The following is a 22,063-nucleotide window of genomic DNA, read 5'->3' as shown; positions in this document are numbered from 1 at the left end:
GACTCTCAGGCGTTGCCCTTTGGGCAAATGTGGCATTCCTGCCCGGGGTCCTTCCACAAACCCACTTCAATCAGCCTGCCCAGCTGGCACGCTTTGACATTCAGGAGTACAGCACGTCGAAGTTGCTGTGCCCTGGGGGTGCTCAAAGGGCGTATATCAAGGCTACTGCCTGTATACGGCAGTAGGAGCAACTCTTGATTTTGCCCTGGCGGCACTAAAGGAGGTTATGCCCTCTAACCAGTGGCTGCCCCACTGGGTTGTCGATACCATCTCACAGGCTTACAGGGCCAGTGGCCGCCCCCTGCCATCAGGCTGAGATGCCACTCTACAAGGAGCATCTCAACATCTTGGGCTGCCCTGAGGGTGGTGCCCCTGGAGACCATCTACGCCGCGGCGTCGTGGGCGTCTTCTGGCACATTCTCCAGTTGTCATCAGGTCAATGTCGCCACTCCCCATTCTTTGGGCGTGGTCCTTTTGCCGAGCTCCGCTGTTTCCAGTGGTGAGCAAGGGCTTGGATTATTCATGACATTGTTGGTATAAGTCATCCAGTGCTTAAAGCACCGCCTCTGGCGGTCAGTAGGGACGAAATAGAACGATAGTTACGGCTGTAACTACGGTTCTATGAGTCCCGGATGACCGCCAGAGTTCCCTGTCACTCAGAATTCTTGTGTGCTCGCGAGAAGATTCTGGGAACAGATCCTCTGACGACATCGGCTGATATAGCCGGTGTCACGTGGGTCACAGGTGACTTTGTTGTTATTGGTACTAGAGCTGCGCATGCGCGCGATGGACATATCCAGTGCTTAAAGCACCGCCTCTGGCGGTCATCCGGGACTCATAGAACCGTAGTTACAGCCGTAACTATCGTTTTCTGGATTTAAATGTCGCTAAAACCCAGGAATTGATCATTGATTTTAGACGTCACAAGGATGTTCCTAAGGAGTGCATCATACACAATGACAAGGTAGAAATTGTCACATCATACAAATACTTGGGCACCATTTTCGATGAACACCTCAAATTTGATGTGAATACTGAGTGTATTGTGAAGCGGGGTCCACAGAGAATGCCCCTTCTTCGTAAATTGAACTCTTTCTCTGTCAGGCCTTTCATTCTTTGTCGTTTTTACCAAGCATTCATTGAGAGCCTTATTTGTTTTTCTTTTATCTGCTGGTTCCATAGCCTTACACTGAAAGACAGGAACAGCCTGAACAGCATTGTTAAAACCTGCTCCAAGATCATCGGCGTGAAACAGAGAGACTTAAATTCCTTCTGTAACCAGCAGATTCTGCGGAAAGCAGAGAGCATTCTGAACTCTCCAGGTCATGTACTTTCGCATGAATTTCGTCTGTTGCCATCAGGGCGTAGATATGCTCTACCTGATCAAAGGACTAATTGCTTTTCTAAATCATTCATCCCTTCTGCACTCAAACTTTTAAATTCTTGAAAAGGCTTTTAACTTGATTATTTATTTATTTATTTATTATTGTGATGCATTTTAACTATTTATAGTGTAAATTGGAATTATCCACATCTGTGCTCCCGGGTGTATCTGTGTGTTTTCTTCTTGTATGTTCCTGCCTGTGTACATAACCAATTGCCCCTTGCGGGGTTAATAAAGTTGTTGATTGATTGATTGATTGCTTGAATTTTACTTAACAGACTGTATGTGGTTTGTCTAGTGTGTCATGTTTTGCATTTTGTCTTTTTGTTAATGTATGTCTGTAAGTTGCTGCTATTGTCGGGACCCCCTTGAAAACGAGATGGTGCATCTCAAGGGGTTTATCCCAGTGAATAAACATGTCTATATATGTTCTTTCTTCAGGGTTTACTGCTAGAACAGTGCCATTGTATGTACTATAGATATATGACAACTTTACTCTAAGTCTCTCCTGAGGACATCCTGCTGAATACACAGACAGACAGACAGCTGCAGGAGGGGATTCAGCTAGCCAACTGTATATGGGGGGACGTTGCCAGGAGTTCACTGTAAAGCCAGCCCACATTTTAGCATTGTCGTCATGACCGCAGTAAATCTGGATCAGCTCCGTTGAACCCCCTTTTTTAGAGGTGGGTAAGGAGGAAAAGAGAGAGGGTTGTACTTTCGGACAAATATATGTATAAAAGACATAAAAAAGTGCATCTTGCATAATAGATGACCTTTAAGCTAAATCTGATTAATACAAATCCAAATGTGCATGAGGTGCTATATGCTGAAATATGTTTTCAAAATATCTTCTGGATTAATAATTGAGTTGCTGCAAAGGTGTTCTGATATACAAATGATATTCTAGAGATTAAAGATTTATTTTATTTTATATATAATTATTTTTTCTATGGTAATGGAACAAATGATACCAAATCAATCCCTTCAATGTTGTGAATCATAATGAAATTGGAATAAAATGTGCAAACAGTGCAGGCTTAAACACATGCATTTCCCCAGAAATGTTGAAATAGTTTGTGTCTGTGTTTCTGTTTGTATGTTCTCACCATGTTTCTCGATGGCATCAATGAGTCTCCAAACAACCACAGGTGCCAGTTCAGAGAGAGGCTCCGCCTCCACGCCTGAGGGAGAGGGAATAATGAAATTAGCATGTTATTGTTTATTCAAAAGAAATTGCTCTTTAGCACAATACCTTGCCAGAGACGCATATTAACAGTTTACAGACTCAGCGACCATTAAGTAGAGATACAGACAGGTTGTTATTGTAAACATTAAATTGGATTCATACAGCTTTACATTAGCACAATATCAACTTTCTCCTGTTCTGTCTCCTGCATGAAGCCGTTAGGTCGAGCTTCCTTAATCATGTTGTATCATCAACAAAGTCAATCATGTGAAGAACTGAAGAAACTGTGTTTAGCAGAAAAATCTAAGATGAATTTTTTAATTTTTTTGGCAAAACTTTAAATGATTTACATATCATCATAATATCCTTTGATTTAATTTAAGTTCTCTACTTCTCTGTTTCAGACAATTATATTTGACATAATTAGAAGTGATGTAATTATCATATGCATATCCTACAGTATATAATATATTGTTATCCTTCTTTGGCAGAAATGGTAGAGAATGATGGGATGTATTTAATATGTCTAAACTAATAGAGATAATCATCTCTAAACTGCTTAGACAACAACCTTTTTTTCATGCCATCATCCTAATTGAATAGATAGAGAAAAATAATGATGTTTTAATAATTTAATTAAAACAACAACCACGGCTCCCGCTACGATTTTCTTTCTCTTAACACCCCCTACTGATTATTATTTCATGATGTACAGTAAACTCAAACATACCATTTTAATGTTCCTGTGCAAAAACATCTTAATTTTCAAACAAAATGTTTAGGACAAAAAAATAATCACTATATGTGTTGTTTTACCCATCTTGTTGCACTTAAAATATTAATGTTAAACAATTCTGGGATTTGGGAAATAAACGTTTTAGTTTTCTTAGTATTTAATAAGTACTGTCTCCGGAAATCATCAGAGAATATGAAAAAATGAAAAATAATACCTCAATTACCTCAGCCGGTTATACCACGAGCAATACCATCGGCACTTTTTTTTAAAGTAAAGTGTACTGTAGCTCAATGCAGCTCAATTTACCAGCAACACACAAAAACACACAGCTGCCTGAATAACCAACACACACCCACACACACTACTTCCTGAAAAACCAACAACTGTCCATGAAAATAATCAGATATCCGCATACATTTCAATATTGTGCATGTGCTGCCTGCCAGCAGCTAATCCGCTGGAGTGGATGTGAAAAGGTTAAACAACATGTGGGATTTGATTACATCCCACAGGCTGCACAAGCAGCTGTCATAACATCCACTATTGGGAATCAATTAGTCACAACACAGACAGAATTTCCCCAATGAAAGATTACTTTACAAAGTGCTCAGTTATATGCAGGATGTATTGTGGTGGAGGAGAACCCATTAGGTGGAGGTATGAAGAAACCAAGTTCCACTTTCGCTAACACACTTTCACATGGAGCTCATGACATTGTGATTTTCTTATAGAAAGTTAAGGACACAGGGTGACTAGCATTGAAGCGAATTGAGTTCTGAATACATTGTTGCCAAATAAGTTAAATTAAATCCTTGTTTTCTCATCAGAAATGTGTAGTTATTTGGGCTCCTACGTTATATTTAGTGGTGAGAACCAACAACTGAAAGAAAACATAACTCTTGGGCAACACAAATGAAAAAAATATTCAGCATTTAGGCCTTTTTACAGCCGGCGGAAGACAAACAACACAAAACTTGAAATGCTCACATGCAAATATTTGGCGTTCAAAGTTACTATTCACATACTGGAAGCTATGCAAATGTATGGCAGTTGAAACAATTAAAATGTGCGCTTGGCTTAAACATCATTTTATACTTTATTGAGCTTTTGGAATGAAATTGGCTTTGGTAAACATAGGTAGTTTGTATATATCACACTTTTTATTTTGCAACGTTAAAACAGAAGGATAGATCTGGTAATCAACATCGTTGTCAATGTTGAAATAATACATTTTTCCATCTCTGTGCATTTATTTTATAGTCCTTTTGTAAAAAATAGTTGGCCACATTTCTTACCCTACACTGAGTTTTGATGTGTTCATTCCGCACAATTTAATAATTGATGCCTTTTATTATCGTGCTAAAGCTCATAAGACCACCTTGTTTTGGAAGGAAAATCATCCTTTTTTAAGACGTAACATTAGCATGCTGTATTTGGTAATCAATCAGACCAAAAAAAGAGCACCTAACTTCACTTTTATCAAACATACAACATAAGTGGACCATGATAACATCTCATGAAGTCAACACAACCTGAAACAAGTGGGATAGTAAAGAACGGAAGCAGAGATAGAACGTTGGATTACGTATTGTAACCCTTGTTATATTAGCACAGGCGGAGCCCTCTACTGGACTCTATGGGTACTACCTTACCCTGCGAGCATTCTCCCACTGAGACTTCTATAGACGTAGCCGGCCTTGGGCGGGCCTACCTGAATGCGCGCGCATCACACCGTATAAACGGAGGCCTCGCCTCCTGACTATCATCCTACACCTCTCTTCAGCGAGCGGAATCGGACAGACTGTGCCCTGAGTAGAGGGCTCCGCCTGTGCTAATATAACAAGGGTTACAATACGTAACCCAACGTTATATCTCTCACAGGCTCCGCCCTCTACTGGACTCTATGGGTACAGTGGGTGGAGCCCCGATGTATACGCGCACTGTCATCCAGCAACATTCCACCCTACTGCCCCTGACCGGCTTTTCTGGTCAGCAGCTGCTGCCCCACATTCTCCTTTAACCCGGTTGTAACCGAGAAGAAATCTGGGCTGTGGCTGACAGAGCACACCCTGCTGCGCTTACCTCGCAGAAAGTGCATATATCCTCCACACTCACACCCTTGAATAAGGCTGTTGACACAGCTACAGCCCGTGTGGGACAGGCTCTCCCTGCCTGTCCGTAGGCATGTGCAATGCACTCGCAGAGCCAGCCTGCCAGGCGTTTCTTGGACAGAGCTTTCCCGATCACCCCGCCCCCGAAGCACACGAACAGCTGTTCGGTGCGTCTAAGGGCAGCCGTGCGCTCCACATAACATGCTAGCGCATGCACCGGGCAGAGGAGGTGCAGTTTAGCTTCCCTGTCCCCACCATGGGGGGGAAGACTAAAACCCCCTAACTGAATAGCCCTCGACCTGAACGCACTCCTTAGGCTATTGGGCACAAAGGAGGGGTTCTGTCTGAGTGTCGCGCCGCTCCGGTCACCCCGAATCCGTAAACAGCTCGGGTGCACCGACAGAGCGGTTAACTCGGACACTCTTTTGGCTGACGTTAAGGCAAGAAGCAAAGCTGTTTTCCACAACAGTGCTTTTAGGGAGGAGAGCTCCAGAGGCTCAAATGGTTCTAAGACCAGAGCTCCGAGCACTAGGGGCAGGTCCCACTGCGGGGTGGAGGCGTGCACTACTGAGCGCAGCCACCTGACCCCCTGTAAAAAGCCATCAGTGGTTGACTAAAAGCTGACCTGCCGCCAAATCCCTCATGGCAGGACGAGATGGCTGCTGCATACACTTTCACTGTTAAATGCGCAAGCCCTCTGTCCACCAGTAACTGTAAGAAGGAAAAAATAGAGCCTAACTCACAAGATAGAGGCTCTATTCTCCTCTCCTCACACCATCGCTGGAATCCTAGCCACCTTGGCCTGTAATAGGCTGTGGTGGATCCAGCTCTAGCTGCCTGGATAGACTGAATAACACTGTCAGACAATCCACCCTGTCTCAGCCTGTCCCTCTCAGGAGCCAAGCCTGGAGAGGTTGACCGAGAGTGGGTAACGCCCCGATTGCACCTGCCACTTGAGACATCGCCCCCCAGAACTGGGGAACCGCCCAGGGCTGGCCCACCTTCATCTGTGTCATCTCTGAGTACCACGGCGCCCCGACGCGGTCCGGAGCCACTAGGATGACTGACAGACGTTCTCGCCTCACTCTCCCCAGGAGAGGGAGAATGAGACGCAGCGGTGGAAAGGCGTATAGCAGCTTCCTTGGCCATGGCTCGTGTGCAAACGCGTCCACCCCCAAGGGCGGGTCGTCGCCCAGGGCCATGGAGAACCACAGGGCACAGTGGTTGTTGCGCCGGCTGGCGAACAGATCCACTTCCGCTCTCCCGAACTGGGCCCAGATCTGCTTCACCATCTCCGGGTGAAGCGTCCATTCGCCTGGCAGGGGGCCGCCCCTCGACATGAGGTCGGCCCCCCTGTTCTCCAGTCCCGGGATATGGAGGGCTCTCAGGGCTAACACCACCTCTGAAGCCCATAACCACAGCCTCTCCGCTGTGGTCAACAAGGCGGTGGAGCGGACTCCGCCCTGCCTGTTGATATAAGCCACTGTGGTGCTGTTGTCGCTCCTGACCATTACATGTCTCCCTTGAATTAGGGGCATGAAATGCTGGAGGACTAACACTACCGCCCGTAGCTCTAGGAGGTTGCTGTGTCGAAACTCTGTTAGAGCCCAGCGCCCACCTATAGCCCTCTTCAGGCAGGTCCCTCCCCATCCTGTTCTGGATGCGTCCGTGAACACTGTGATGTAGGAGGTCATCCGTCCCAGTGGAGACCCCCTCCGGAGGTGATCCGGGGACCCCCAAAACCGGAGGTTGCCCTCCACTGAGGGGGGGATGGTCACCAGCCGCCGTTTGTCCCCCTTGGGATCCAAACGCAGGCTGGAGAACCACCTCTGCAGTCTGCAGGCGGCGCATATGCAGTAACCCCAGCGGGACCACAATGTGAGCAGCCGCCATGAGACTCAAAGTCTGCATGACAGTTAAAGCTGTCACTGTCGCCCCCTGTCGCAGCCTGTGAACCGCCCGGAGAAGGGACGCACTTCTGCTCTCTGACAGGGTGGCGCGTAGCGCGCCTGCATCGAGCACCACTCCCAACTACGCCTGTTGGTGAGGTATGGGGGTGCTCTTTTTTCAATTGATCGCAAAGCCTAATTTGGTTAGGTGTGTGATCAATTGTGCTGTGCAAAACATTGCCTGTTCCCGGGACCCAGCCATGACTATGAGGTCGTCTAGTAAAAGGAAACTCTCATGCCGTGGGCGTGCAGTGGTTGAAGCGCTGTGGCCACACATTTACTGAACGTGCGTGGGGATAGGGAATAGCCCAACGGTAGTCTGTGACTCTGTTGTACTCATAGGCTATCCCCTGGAAGGCAAAACACAGACACTTTCTGTGCTCTGGAGCAATTTCTACATGAAAGTACGCGTCTTTCAGGTCGATGGTGGTGAACCAATCGCCTGGCTGCACAAGCCCCAGTAACTGTTTCATAGTTAACATGCGGAATTTCCTGCAGGAAATGTGGCGATTCAGGCTGCTGAAATCTAGAATAGGTCTGAATTCCCCTGTCTTCCTGAGAACCAGGAAGTACATGGAATAAAGATCATTTTCTCTGTGCTGAGGGTGCACGACACAGCCTGTTTCTGCACCAGAGCCTGAATCTCTGCTGAGAGGAAACACATCTCCTCCTGGGAGGACAGATTTACCTCTTGCATGCCCATAAAAGAGGTGGGTGTGGGACACCCAGAAGACAGTGGTCCATGTGATATAGTGGTACAGTGTATAGACATGTGGTACAGTGGGACGCTGTAAAACTGGAGTGAATGACCCCGTTTCAGCGTCCTGTCCCTCCACCTTGTTAGCACACAGCTGAGTTTCCATTCCCCAAAACATTGTGTTAATGGACAAGCCCTCAGCTGTGGGGCCGCAGCTATAAAGCTGTGATACTCTCTGGTGACCCGTTCCGCCGCAAAACTCCCCGCGAAGGGAAGATTTGCCCATGGAGGGTTGCCACAGAAAGGGCCGATTATTTACTGAGGACCCTGAACGCACCACCGCGCGCTCTTGTGTGAGCGCGTGCTCCACCCTAATGCTGTTCTCACCACTACGGTAAACAGCATTAATCGGAGTCTTTATAGGCGTAGTGTGTTTTACTAAGGTCCGTGAACGCACCGCCACGCGCTCTTGTGTGAGTGCGGGCTCCGCCATAATGCAGCCTTTACCACTACGGTAACTGCATTGGAGTCTTTGCTCTAGGCGTAGTGTGTTCCCTGACAGTAATACGCCGGCTATAATGTCCCTGTACCCGCATAGTGCTCTCCTTTAGATAGCACTCCCTGCGGTTCATCCCTCTCATCTGCGCATGCACTAGCCACCTCCTTTACAGGAGCTACAGCTGGGGCAGCGAATGGGGAATTTGTACGGTTAACATTGTGTGTAAGTGTAGCCTTTGTGGAAACAAAATACACTTAGATTTGGATACAGATCAACCTCATTCTTATTAGAAAACGTAGTGATCTGTGCATTATACAGGGAGGAGGCGGGATTCGCCCCCTCTTCCCGGGCGGATAGATTTTCTCCCCCCGCCAGTCAGATCCGTAAAGCCCGTCCCCGTGAGTGCCGGCACGCCGGTTCCAAAGGGTGGGCCGAAGAGGTGGAGGGCGCCGCGGGCACGGGATCTCCGTGCCGGCACCTTTCCCTTGGTCTCACCTCTCTACTGAGGTCTTTGAACGCACCGTGGCCCGCCCTCGCGGGAGGGGAGCCGCGCGCGCCGTCACAATGCCGTCTCTTTGAAACGGACATTATGGGGAAAAGTGGAATTGTGGAGAGAAATAACTCTTACTCTGGGATAAATGCAATAGTCTTTACTGAACTTTTTACTTTTCCCACACACACACCTCACTCCAGAACTAGAGTTTACAAACGTAACCACCGTTCTCCTGCGGGGGTCCCTGAACGCACCGCGGCCACTCTCACGAGGGCCGCGCACCCACGTATTAATGCTGTATTTCCCATTGCAACGGTGAAATGCATTAATCGGAGCTATTATACCAGGCAAGGTGTGTTTTCTGACAACAGCACGCCGGCAATAGCGTCTCTTGAACCCGCATAGTTTTTGCTCGGTTTATTCCACTCACGTGCACACGCCCACCTGCTGGCTCCCTATACTGGGGTTTACAGCAGGGGCGGGGAGTGTAGGACAGTGTTTCTTCCTCTGGGGATGGGCAAGAAGCAGCCACGCTGCGACTACTCCTCATCCTGTGAGCAAGGAGATCGAGCCAAAGAGTCCTTCCGTAAACACGGGGGCTCCCAGGAGATCAACACGATCCTCTTTGGAAAGTGCCACGCGGCGTGATATCCCAGGGACATCACACGGCGGGCAGCGGCGGCGGCCTGTGATGAAGTAGGGTCGACCCTATATCATGTGAAGCCACCGAGCACCGGTCCCCGGGGGAACCGGGCCTGGGGCAAGGCCCGTGGACCAAGCTACTTATTCGGCCTTGCGGCCCAATAATCGCTCTGACCTGGTGAGGCGGGGGCATCTCTAGCAATGAGTGAGTAGCCCACACACCCGCCGCCATGATCATCATCCAGGGAGAGTACAGCCCTGGGCGGTGGACTTCCATGGACGCCAGACCCGGAAGGAATGGCGAACGTGAATGGCACCGCCTCGGCCATATCCTGGTCCCCAAACACTCGAAGCAAAGGTGGTGGTGGGGATCGGCGCCCGCTATTTCAGCCAGGGCACGAAGGACAGGCCCGGGTCTCTAGCAGTGGCGACTCCCTGGAGGTATGATAACTCTTTCTTCTTCTTTCAAATGTCTCTCAGTCTCTCGTGGAATCACTTCCACTGCTGAAGAGAAAAGGATGATAGTCTCCTTCTTCTTCTTCTTCTTTAGTGTTTATTGGCGGTTGGCAAACCAACTTTTAGGTGCATTACCGCCAGGGCCGCCCCTGGCCAACTTGGGGCCCCAAGCGACATTGTGAGATGAGGCCCCCCCCCCCAACCGACAGGAGTGAAACATTTTTTTTTGGAAACAAAGTAGGCTACTTTGCAAATATAATTCCTGTTTATTATTATTATTATCAACACAGTTACTTTTTTATACAGTGAGGTAAATGGTAAATGTGCATTTATGTCGTTCAGTATGCGTTTACAGGTGAATACGTCTGCATTTCCTGCCAAATACTAGCCTCAAAAAGATTAAATATAATGAATGCAAATAAACTACTTCTACTAATAATAATAATCATAATCAATTCAATAATATAAATACTATATTATTTTATTATAATAGAGTTGTAATATAGTCAAGACAAAACATGCTTATGACATGACTCAAAAACTGATACTTCTTAAATCTGTATTCAAATGTAGTTCCCTCTGTCAGCAATGTATCAACAACTACACACACATTTCTATCAGTATTTCTCTGTGTTGTGGTTGACATGATGATGACTGTTAGGAGTAAAAGTTTACTTTTTATTCATGTATTTTTTCTTTTAATGTTTCTTTTATTATCTTTTACTGTTTTTAAATGCCTTTGTCTGGAAGTCTTTCATTTTTGTAAAGCACCTTGAATTGCCTTGTGTTGAAAGGTGCTATATAAATAAACTTGCCTTGCCTTAAGGGGAGAGGCTGAGCATCACCATGAAATGTGCAAATTGACATAAAAATGAATAAAAGGGGGAAAAATGCTCCATGTTTTTTAGGCTGTAAACTTTAACTGTTATGTAAGCCAACTAGACAGACAGTGTATCACTCTTCCTCCTGTACATTAGCAGATAAAAGGCATCACATACTTGAATGAATGGTAAATAAAGAATGCTGGAAATAACTGCATCTCCATTAGCCTATATGCGATGCAGAGACTGCCTTCTTCATGTCGTGAATTGCAGCTGATGTTTTAATATGGCAATTGGCAATTTGACTTATACAACATTCGCAAGTTGTACATTTGACTCATACAATAACCCACTTTCGAGTGATGCTCTAGTTTCTTCATGTTTTTGTTTTTTTCCCTTTTGCTTGTGCCGGACTGAAACTGTCTTTTCACCGACATCGCTTCACCTACACTAGTGGCCGTATCAAAGCCGTGATTGGTCAGATGTCGATTCATTTAAACGGTGTTGGGTTACAGACGTGCTCCCCTTGTCACCTCTCACTCTCACTCTCGCGAGGGGTGCGCACAGAACTGAGTGGAGAACTGCGCACAGCAGCTGAGGCCCCCTGTGCAAGGCGGGGCTCCATGCAGCCTGCGTGATTGGCCTGTAGGGATGGGCGGCCCTGATTACCGCCACCAACTGGACTGGAGTGTGGACAAGAGACTATGCAGAAAACAATAAACAAAAGAAACAAAACAAAGAACCAAAACTCTAGATTATTTTACATTTATCAATTTCTCTTAGAAACGTAATAATCTCATAATATATATTGCCTGATTTTTTTCCCTAACAGCCCTGATAGCGACAAGTCATGGAATTTTGCTTTCTTGAGTGTCTGGAAAAGCAAATTTCTCTGAGTACTATATTTCCTGCAAAGCAGTAAAACATGCTCAACAGTTTCTGGCTGGTATACACTTTCCGGTTGGATGCTTTCCTATTATACTTAATGTATGATTGAGACCTATGACCTATTCTCATCCGAGAAATTACATTTTCCTCCCTTCTTTTAAACCCTTCCTTCCTTCCATCCCCCACATACCTTTGAATTTTATAAAGATGTCTTCCTGTATCACTAAGGTCCCAATGTTCTTGCCATGTTGTTTGTGCATATTTCTGTATGAATGTTTTAACCTCTGCTTTGCTGAGTGGAACTTCTATGTCTATGTTCCTAATTCTGAGTGTTTGTTTGGCCAGAATATCCACCTGTTCATTACCCGCCACACCAACATGAGCAGGAACCCAGATGAAACGAGTTGCTATGCCTTTGTTTTGCATTTTATATAAAATTAGAAATATTTCATTTATTATGTCCATTCTAAATGAAGATCTGCCTGATCGTATACTTGATAATGCTGAAAAGCTGTCAGATGCAATTATACTATTATGTATTTCTTTCTCCTCTATCCATTTCAATGACAACACCAATGCCAACAACTCTGTGGTGTATACTGACACATGGTCTGTTACCCTTTTCTTTATATGTGTATTACTCACTGGAATATACACTGCTGCCCCTGCACGCCCTGTCTCTGGATCTTTGGAACCAACTGTAAATATGATTGTTGAGTCTGAGTGATATCTTGCAAAAATAATTCTGGACTATGCGCCATACTGGTAGTTCTTTCTTTTCCTTTAACTCCTCTAGTATATTGAAAATATTAAATATTTAAATATTATTAAAAATAAATAAATCCCCACACCATATTACTTTGTCTTGCAGTGAACCCCCAGCATCCTCTAATATACTTTGATCTAATTTGCCACATGGATTATAATAATTTACTATATCTATAGGTCCTCTATCATTCCATACCCTTATAACTATTGCTTCATGATCTGTACTTACATGCATAACTTTGTAACTTATACCACTCTGTATGAATGTTGCAACTCCTCCCCCTCTGCCAGAGTCCCTATCTCTTCTAACTGCAGTATATCCCTTCACAATAAAATCCAGTTGTGGTTTCAGCCATGTTTCCTGAATACAAAGAACATTAGGTTTCTCTCCCAGGTTGTCAATATATTTTTTGAACTCTTGTCCATTTGCAATTAAACTTCTAGCATTCCACTGCAGTACAATTAACACCATCAGGATGATCCAGTCCATGTCTGAGGTTGTTGGACGTCATCATTTAGGATATCTTTCACATTTTCCCAGTGCATCCCTTTCACATCAAGGTACTTTTCAGCTGATTTGACAATTATTTTGATTATTTCATTCCGGCTTGTAGTCTGCACTGAACAGTTGATAATCTCTGCCATAAACAGTACAAACTCTCTTTTACTCACTATCAGAGTGTCCTCCTTCAACTTAACACAGTTGTGGACTTTTCCTGTTTCTTTGCTCTTACTGTTGTTTCCCCATTTTAACCTGCGTTCCTCCTGAAACTGTCTTCGCTGCCTCTGCATAGTTAACTCCCTGCGTCACCCTGACTCGCTGCACCTCTTCTGCTTTCTTGCTAACCTCACATCCCCGGTATGCTGAACTATGCTCCCCTCCACAATTGCAACATTTTAGCTTTGCCCCTTCTTCACATTTTCCGTATTCATGATCTCCACCACATCTGCCACACCTTTGTTTTCCCTTGCACACTGCCGCCACATGTCCAAATCTCTGACATTTAAAACATCTTAGTGGTGGTGGAACATACGGTCTCACATCATAACACATATATCCAATAAGTATCTTTTCCGGAAGCCTTTTTTCATCAAAGATGATCAGAACCGAAAGACTATCTTCTTAATTGCGGTTTGCTTTCATGCGTTTGACATCACTTATTTTTGCATTTGTTATATTCCTTTTCACATCATCAGCTGATATTCTGACGGGGATTCCTGTCACACCTCCCCTGACTAGCTTTCTGCCACTCAACAGTGAACATTCCACTTTCTTACCCTCCACGGTACTCATCTTTATTGCTCTCCCCTGTTACTCTCTATCCCTACATTTGATCAACATTGATCCATTCCTCAATACTTTAGCACTCATTACCTCCCCGATTTATTTACCGATGGATTTAGTTAACCGTATTCTTTCACACACAATGACGTCACGAGCTACCCACAATGCAACGCGCGCCATATATCTATATAGAAATACGCCATTTTCCTGGAGGTGCTAATATCCTGGAGGTGCTAATATAAACAGCTAGGTAATGTAGCCAGGCAGAGCGCACTAGGTTTTTTTTCTGAATTAACGACCGAAGAAATCGCTGCATGTCTTCGGATTACATCTCTGGACTTGAGGGGTGTGCTCTAGGTCGTTACCAGCGTAAACTAGAGCTGTGTGGGTTGCCCGATTGCCCTTACAGACTGCCTGCAGATGTATGGAAAAACGACTCTCGAAAGTGGCCTTCGGTCGATTTTGGCAGCATCTACGTCTATCTTCTAGAAACACCAGGTGAATACCCCACTTGTCACAATAATATTATCATGCCAATGCATATATGTGGTATTTTAGAGTTGACTAGATATTGATTAAGGCAATAGACTATGATATTCTGCTTGCACCTCGTGTGAAATGGTGGATACCGGAAGTACGGTGTCGCCCTCGGCACAAAACCTGTATGTGTGTGTGAAAGAATAGGGTTACACACGCCGAACGAAGCTCCCTCTTGCGCATGTTTCACAACCACCATGAACTCCTGTTGCCTATTTCCGACTACTCTTTCTCTCCATTCATCCTCACTATTGCTCTCATCCGAATGAGTATTTCCTCCCTTTTTACGTTTCTTTCTCCTCACTATATCCCATTTTCCATTTTCACAACTCCCGCCTCCTACGTCCATGTCTCCTAACTCGCTTCCTGCCTCGTCACTTCCCTCTGCCATCTCTCGTCCAGTCACAGTCCAGTGTTGCCACCGCCACCTGGATCCTCAAACCAGGATGATAGTCAGGAGGCGAGGCCTCCTTTTATACGGTGTGATGCGCGCGCATTCAGGTAGGCCCGCCCAAGGCCGGCTACGTCTATAGAAGTCTCAGTGGGAGAATGCCTGCAGGGTAAGGTAGTACCCATAGAGTCCAGTAGAGGGCGGAGCCTGTGAGAGATATAACGGTACATTGTCTGCAAAAAACATATAAATGCACATATTATTACAGATTATGACAATACTAACATATCTTGAATACAAGTTGGTAATGACAGGAAAAGTATACTGAATAAAGGCCAGAAGTTAATGGAGTTAACGGCTCAGTAGAGCCATTTCATTCACTAATTCAATGTTTCTTTGTAGGGAATGCCATTTGGCTACAATGAGAATGAAACTCAACTCTCAACACATTCAACTTAGAATTATGTTCATCTTTGAATGATTTGACAATAATTTGCTTGGTTTATAAAATGCAAGAAAGACTGAAGCAGCTCTACAGATTTTATGAGAGTCTAGGAAGATATTCAATCATTGTTGTGTCGTCGTTACTTTGATTCAAGATAAGACACATTAGCATTCTTAGTAACAATGCTATCAATGGAAGGTTTAGTCGGCTCATGCAATATCTCAAATTGTTCCTCAAATAATCTGTTAGCTTTATATTTATTTGTTCTATCTCTACTTATTTGCCTTCCACCCACCCTGCCTTGTTCCTTTTTTCCTTTTACATCCCTTATTTCTTCTATAACTCTTTTTTCTTTATCCATTCCTTCTTAACTATTTGTGTTCCCTGTTGTAAATGTCATACCTTCTCACTTCCTTCTGCTCACTTGCTCTTCCTCAGCTTTGCTTCCAGCTCAGCTAATCCCCCGCTGTTTTGTTGTGCCATTGATAGTTGTGTCCAACACATCCTCACTCCCAGGTCGGCCTATGTTGACGTTATGTCAAGTCCCCTGTCGGCTTTTTCCAACGCAAGGGGGGGGCCTTAGCGTCCATTTTCAACGCAAGGGGGGGGGCCTTAGCGTCCATTTTCAGCTTTCCGGGATGTCCATATGCTTCTATAGACGCTCATGGAAGCACGGCATTCGTTTGTGTCGGCTGCCCTTAAAGGCAATGTGAGCGTCCATTCTCATTGGATAACGGAGAATTGTACACCCGGAAGTAAGTATTCCCCTTACTGTCGATTGGTTTTACAGTGATATCTGCACTACTCATCGACTAAAAAACACCAGATTATCCTTGTTAATTACACAACATTGATTGGTTTAAATTGTGTGCAATGCTTTTGTATTTTTCCCCTTCGATTCGGAGAAACAAATATGTTTTCGGAGTAAAGGATGGCAGAAGACACTACACTACCCAGAATCCCCAGCTATCGTTTGGACTACACTATTTGCTCTGTTTGACGTCACGTGATCTTCAAATTTCTCCCTGAAGAAAAAAAAAACATGGCCGAACTTCGTTTTATTCTCGATGGAAAATGCCTATTTTAAAGTTAGTTTGGCCATTAAAATGCGTTTTGATGTCATTTGATGCGAGAAATATGAGTTGTTATTTCAGATTATGTGTGCAGTGGATGTACATGATCTTTAGTTTGCTAGTTATTACGAAGATTACTTCAGGAAATTGCGTCCATAACGTTTTCATTGTTACCAAGGTGGTTGCTAGGGACGCTGCTATCGATATTATTTCTGTTATGTTGTGTAACTGTTTAATGGTGTTATCTTTATTGCTACCCCCTTCCCCGTCAAGGTATAGTGTTGGTCCACAGCGAAAACATATTAGTTTAACAAAATCCGCATCTAAAGATAGCCTACGTTATTTCCCCCTGTGCAATTCCAGTCTCACATCTCACAGCACATCGTCATTAACAAATAACGGAAACAGACCGAAAACATTGAAAACATATACAATAATACTTTATTCCGAGTGTGCTTGCTTTTCTCTTTGGAAGTCATCACATAACGGCATTGTAATACACGGTTCGGCTGCATTAAATATTACATATCTGCCGTAGTTCTGTATTTATAGAGCCCTGATGAGAAGACTTCTAGACAAACATGAGGAACTGAAAACGTGACGTGGATCATAAATATATCAGCCATTAAACAACATCTTACATTTCTTTTCACACAATACGTCTCCTTGCAGTATCAACACTAATTCGGCTGACTTTTATATTTGATCCAATTGGTAGATAGGCTGTATTTACACCATAAAGGTGCACACCTAATATAAAGGGACACCTAGTGGTTAAAGCATGTTATTGCATTTCATTATTTTTATCATTAGATATTAATAGGATCCCTATAAAGTATATTAATTACTCGTTATTCTCTACTAATAGTTAATTAAAGACTGTATATAATGACTATTTTGCACATCCCTTTCAAGATTTCAAGATTTTCTAAGGTTTATTGACATATCATATAGGCCTACACAACTATGGTGTAGTTATGCATTGAATTAAAAACTTGGGTCGCAGGTTCCTCAATAGTGCATTACAAGACATCTATCAATATTTGTGCGTACCTCCAGCAATGTTAACTATGTTGAAGCACTTATTTTAACTGATATTATACATAATGTATTATACTCTTATAAGATGTATGTAGATATTTCATCTCCGAACCTTGTCAGGTATTGAACAATCAATAAATAAAGAACACAGAATTGTTGAATATAAAACACAGAATTTGTGTGATTATACTAAATGATTTACAAATAAACACCACTGCATATTTAACTGTTACACATGCTGATGTAACGCAAATGTTCCAACTTGAGATCAATAAAGTATATCTTATCTTAAGCTGATCGATGGCTATACTGCCATATTTGCTAAATGTGCCTCTGAACCTTAACAAGTGCATGTTTCAGGCTTATCAATTAATGTAATGTAATGTAATCAATTAACAACAGGGGTCACAAACATAAGACCAGCTGTTAAATAAAGCTCTTCTGACCTTAGCTAGCATGTGTGTGTATATATATATTAATGCTGCCCATTATGGGCACAAGCAATTTTCACCCATTTATTAATTATATGTTTTAAATGTGAGTGTTTCCTATCCCCTAAACCTCCAGGGATGTACACAGTTTAATACTGGCAACTTCTTATTATGGGAAATACGAAAACGTCTTTTAAAACTACAACTCCCAGTAGAGACGTGCCATAGATACAGAACATGTTGCGAAACAGAATAGCCAGCATTTGTAGTTCTGGGGACAGGGTGGGGGAGGGGGGACGCGGTGGACCCGTTCAAATCCAGTTTTGGACAGTCTAAGTGGTTCCATCCCATTTCAAGTGCTGTTCGAGGCTCGGCGTAACCCTCGGAGCACACTCTCCAATCACAGAGCTTGAGGACTATCACGGGGTTTGTCAAACAGAGCACATGGTGTAGTCCAAACGATAGCTGGGGATTCTGGGTAGTGTAGTGTCTTCTGCCATCCTTTACTCCGAAAAAACATTTGTTTCTCCGAATCGAAGGGGAAAAATACAAAAGCATTGCACACAATTTAAACCAATCAATGTTGTGTAATTAACAAGGATAATCTGGTGTTTTTTAGTCGATGAGTAGTGCAGATATCACTGTAAAATCAAACGACAGTAAGGGGAATACTTACTTCCGGGTGTACAATTCTCCGTTATCCAATGAGAATGGACGCTCACATTGCCTTTAAGGGCAGTCGACACAAACGAACGCCGTGCTTCCATGAGCGTCCATAGAAGCATATGGACATCCCGGAAAGTTGAAAATGGACGCTAAGGGCCCCCCCCTTGCGTTGAAAATGGACGCTAAGGCCCCCCCCCCTTGCGTTGGAAAAAGCCGACAGGGGACTTGACATAACGTCAATATAGGCCGACCTGGGAGTGAGGATGTGTTGTTGTGTCATATCACAACACACACACACACACACACACACACACACACACACACACACACACACACACAGTCACACAGTCACACCGAGTTAAATGACGTAGTTATCCATTGTTGAGGCAAAAACAACAAACACATATCTGGTGTGTTTACAGGTGTCCAAACCTGTATCTGTATCTGCTGCTGCACTAATTGCCTTTCGTATAGTTTCAGATGTGTGTGCGTTTGTGTGTGTGAGAACAATGAGAAGCGGCAGAGGAATTTCCGGAGATATAGGTCGTTAAATGTACAGTGCTTCCATTAACGTCACTGTCACAGCCCATCACACTGGCAATATCTCACCCCGAGGAGAGGAGAAGAGAGTAGAGAGAAGGAAGCGGAAGAGGACAATTGAGAAGAGGAAGACAAAAGAAGGACAATAGAGCATATGGAGAGGAGGGCAAAGGGGATATGTGAAGAAGGAAAATAGACAAAGTAGGGGACAATCAAAAGAGGAAGAGAAAAATAAGGACGATGTAGAACAAAAGAGAAAAATGGAAAGAGTGAGACATAAAAGAAGAATAAATGGGAGGGCAAAAGGAGGAAATAATAGAACAAATAGAAAAGAGAAAGAAGGGGACAATGGAAGAGACAAAGCATATACAACAGAAATAATGGGGGAGAAGAGGACATAGGAGGACAAAGGAACACTAGAACATAGAGAAAAGAAAGGAAGAAGGGGGCAACAAGCAGATAGGAGGAAAGAGGACAAACGGAGAAGAGAATAGAGGAGGACACAATCAAAGAAGATTAAAACAAGAGCATAACGAAGATTGAAGGCAAGAAGAAAGAACAGAAGAGAAAAGGACAATAAAGAAAATGGCAAAAGTTACAAGGGAAAATCAGAAGAGAAAAGACAAAGACAGTAGAATAATACAATAAAGACGAGGACAGCAGTAGAACAGCAGAGGACAAAAGACAATAATGTCATACCAGAACATGAAGAAGAGAAGGCAAGTGCAAAGAAGAAAAGAGAAGAGCTGATATTAGAGACAAGGGCATGAGGGAAATATACAAAGAGGAAGAGAAAGAGAGGACAGAAGGGTTGAGAAAAGAAGGGACACCAGAGAAGAAGACAGGATGGTGGCAAAGCCAAGAAGACCTTGAAAATAGAGAACAAAGCAAAAGGGAGGGAAAAGAAGGACAATACAACGAGATGGTGAAAAGAGAGGAAAAGAAGAGGACAAAGGAGAAGATGTGCAGGCAAAAGAGGAGGAGAAAAGGACACAAGAACAAAGACAGGAAGAGCAAAAGAGGACAGGAGAGGAGGGGAGGAGCTGCAGAGAAGGAACAATGAGTCTGAGCAGCTCTGCAGCAGATCAGCCTCCCAGCAGCTCCTATAGAGGACGTATGGAGCTGCACACAAAGGCACATAAACACCAACGCAATAACACACTGACACACACAAGCACAAAGACACTGCCACGCAGTAGGGAACACATTCACATAAACAGACATGCACACACAATCAACTACAGCATCATACATTTACTAATGCACCTTTTCTCAGAGTTTTCCCAACAAATACACTTTATTTATGTTGCACGATGTAGACATTGAAATGTTATATTTTCAGCAAGGGTTTACTATAGAATGAAGAGTTTAAGCAGCGTCCAACGCGTGTTTATATGTAGGTAACACAACTTCAATGAGGTCCCTTAAATGTATTGAGTAGCCACAACAGAGTTCGAAATCTGCATTGTTATTGGGAGGCTGTGGCTAAGTGGATAGAGTGCTGGACTTTGAATCAGGGGGTAGCAAGTTCGAGTCCCACTGCAGTCAGTATGTCGTTGTGTCCCTGGGCAAGACACTTCACCCCAAATTGCTCCTGTGGGGATTGTCCACAGTACTGTAAGTCGCTTTAACAAATTACATGTAATGTTATAATTTGCGGTATAAAATATGCTTTGCAAATCCTACGTAGTAAAACCTGCTAGTGAGCCAGTTTTGCCTCATCATGCATGATTCCTTTTTAAATGTATGTGAACAAATCAATAACACTAAAGTCACGATCAAACCCTCGTTATGACCTAACCAGTATGTTATGGGCAGCACAAATAAGTGCAATTGTGCCAGACAAAACATGGTCGAAAAAACGAATTTTTACAATGGACAGTGTGTAAAACAGATTTAGGTTTTACCTTTATACTGTAGAAACACGTGTGTGTGTGTGTGTGTGTGTGTTTCCCTCTGTTACTGATTTGGTTCGTCATTAATACATGCTTTATTGCATTATACCGCATATACCCTACTGTATACTGCACACATTCCCTTACTGGCTGTCATTCCCTTTCTGCTTAGTGAACACAAAACTCACACACACTCACTCACCCACACACACAAACCCACACACACACACACACATATGTGTTCCCCAACCTGTGGTCTCCGATCAGCAGCATTTGAAAATGATTTATTGATCAGAGTTGGCATTATGAAGTAGACCCTGAATCGCTCGCACTCTTTTCAATATAAACTGAACACACACACACACACACACACACACACACACACACACACACACACACACACACACACACACACACACACACACACACACACACACACACAACACACACACACACACACACACACACACACACATGAAGATCATGATAAGAGAGTGCAGTTATAGATTGAGATGGCTGCATTACACATCTGTAACATATGGTGCCTATGGGGCTGCAGATAATCATATGATAGGATGTTCTCTTGATGTATAATGCATCACATTCAGATCAAATACTTAAACACGGAGTGGAAAGGGGAAATTCATTTATATTTTATGTTCACGTGAGATTATAAGTAAATTTGATCTTTACCCGGAGTCCCTCTGCAGAGCTTCAGAGGCTCTGATCTCTTCCTCTCACTCCTGCAGTAACACACAGGGGCAGCAGGGGGCAGCTGACTCAAGCCTCACTGGACATTAGTGCTGTGGCCTTTGTCTGAAAGCTGCTGTCACATTCAGCAGAATGAGAAGTTTACTTTTTCACCAGGGATGAGATCTTTCCCACCAATGTTTCCTACATCAAAAAAGACAGGCATTAAGTGATCTAAAAGGTAAACAGGCTACATTGTGCAACAGAAATTATGGGTTTTTGTATGTACTTTGAGTTTTTGTTTTTACCTTTTTATGAACTATATAGGTGTATTTAAATATATTATATATAATAAATATATATATTGTCTCAACCTTCTGAACCCCAAGTAGTTTGAAGGCATTTTTGCTCCTGTCAGATTTGACTCACTGTGGCC

General features: G+C 43.7%; 1 protein-coding gene across 1 annotated transcript in view; it reads right to left on the bottom strand.

Moving 5' to 3' along the window:
- The window catches only part of pik3r3b (phosphoinositide-3-kinase, regulatory subunit 3b (gamma)), a 338,567-nt gene that overhangs the window by 235,845 nt on the left and 80,659 nt on the right, over positions 1-22,063 (bottom strand). Inside the window, exon 3 of the mRNA XM_034237528.1 lies at positions 2,494-2,568. Within this exon, the coding sequence (XP_034093419.1) occupies positions 2,494-2,568 (75 nt within the window). The remainder of the gene's footprint in view (positions 1-2,493; positions 2,569-22,063) is intronic.

The sequence above is a fragment of the Gymnodraco acuticeps genome, unplaced genomic scaffold (assembly GCF_902827175.1).
Source record: "Gymnodraco acuticeps unplaced genomic scaffold, fGymAcu1.1, whole genome shotgun sequence".
Lineage (NCBI taxonomy): Eukaryota > Metazoa > Chordata > Actinopteri > Perciformes > Bathydraconidae > Gymnodraco > Gymnodraco acuticeps.
The sequence above is the reverse complement of the archived record's forward strand: the minus strand, read 5'-3'. Positions and strand labels throughout refer to the sequence as shown.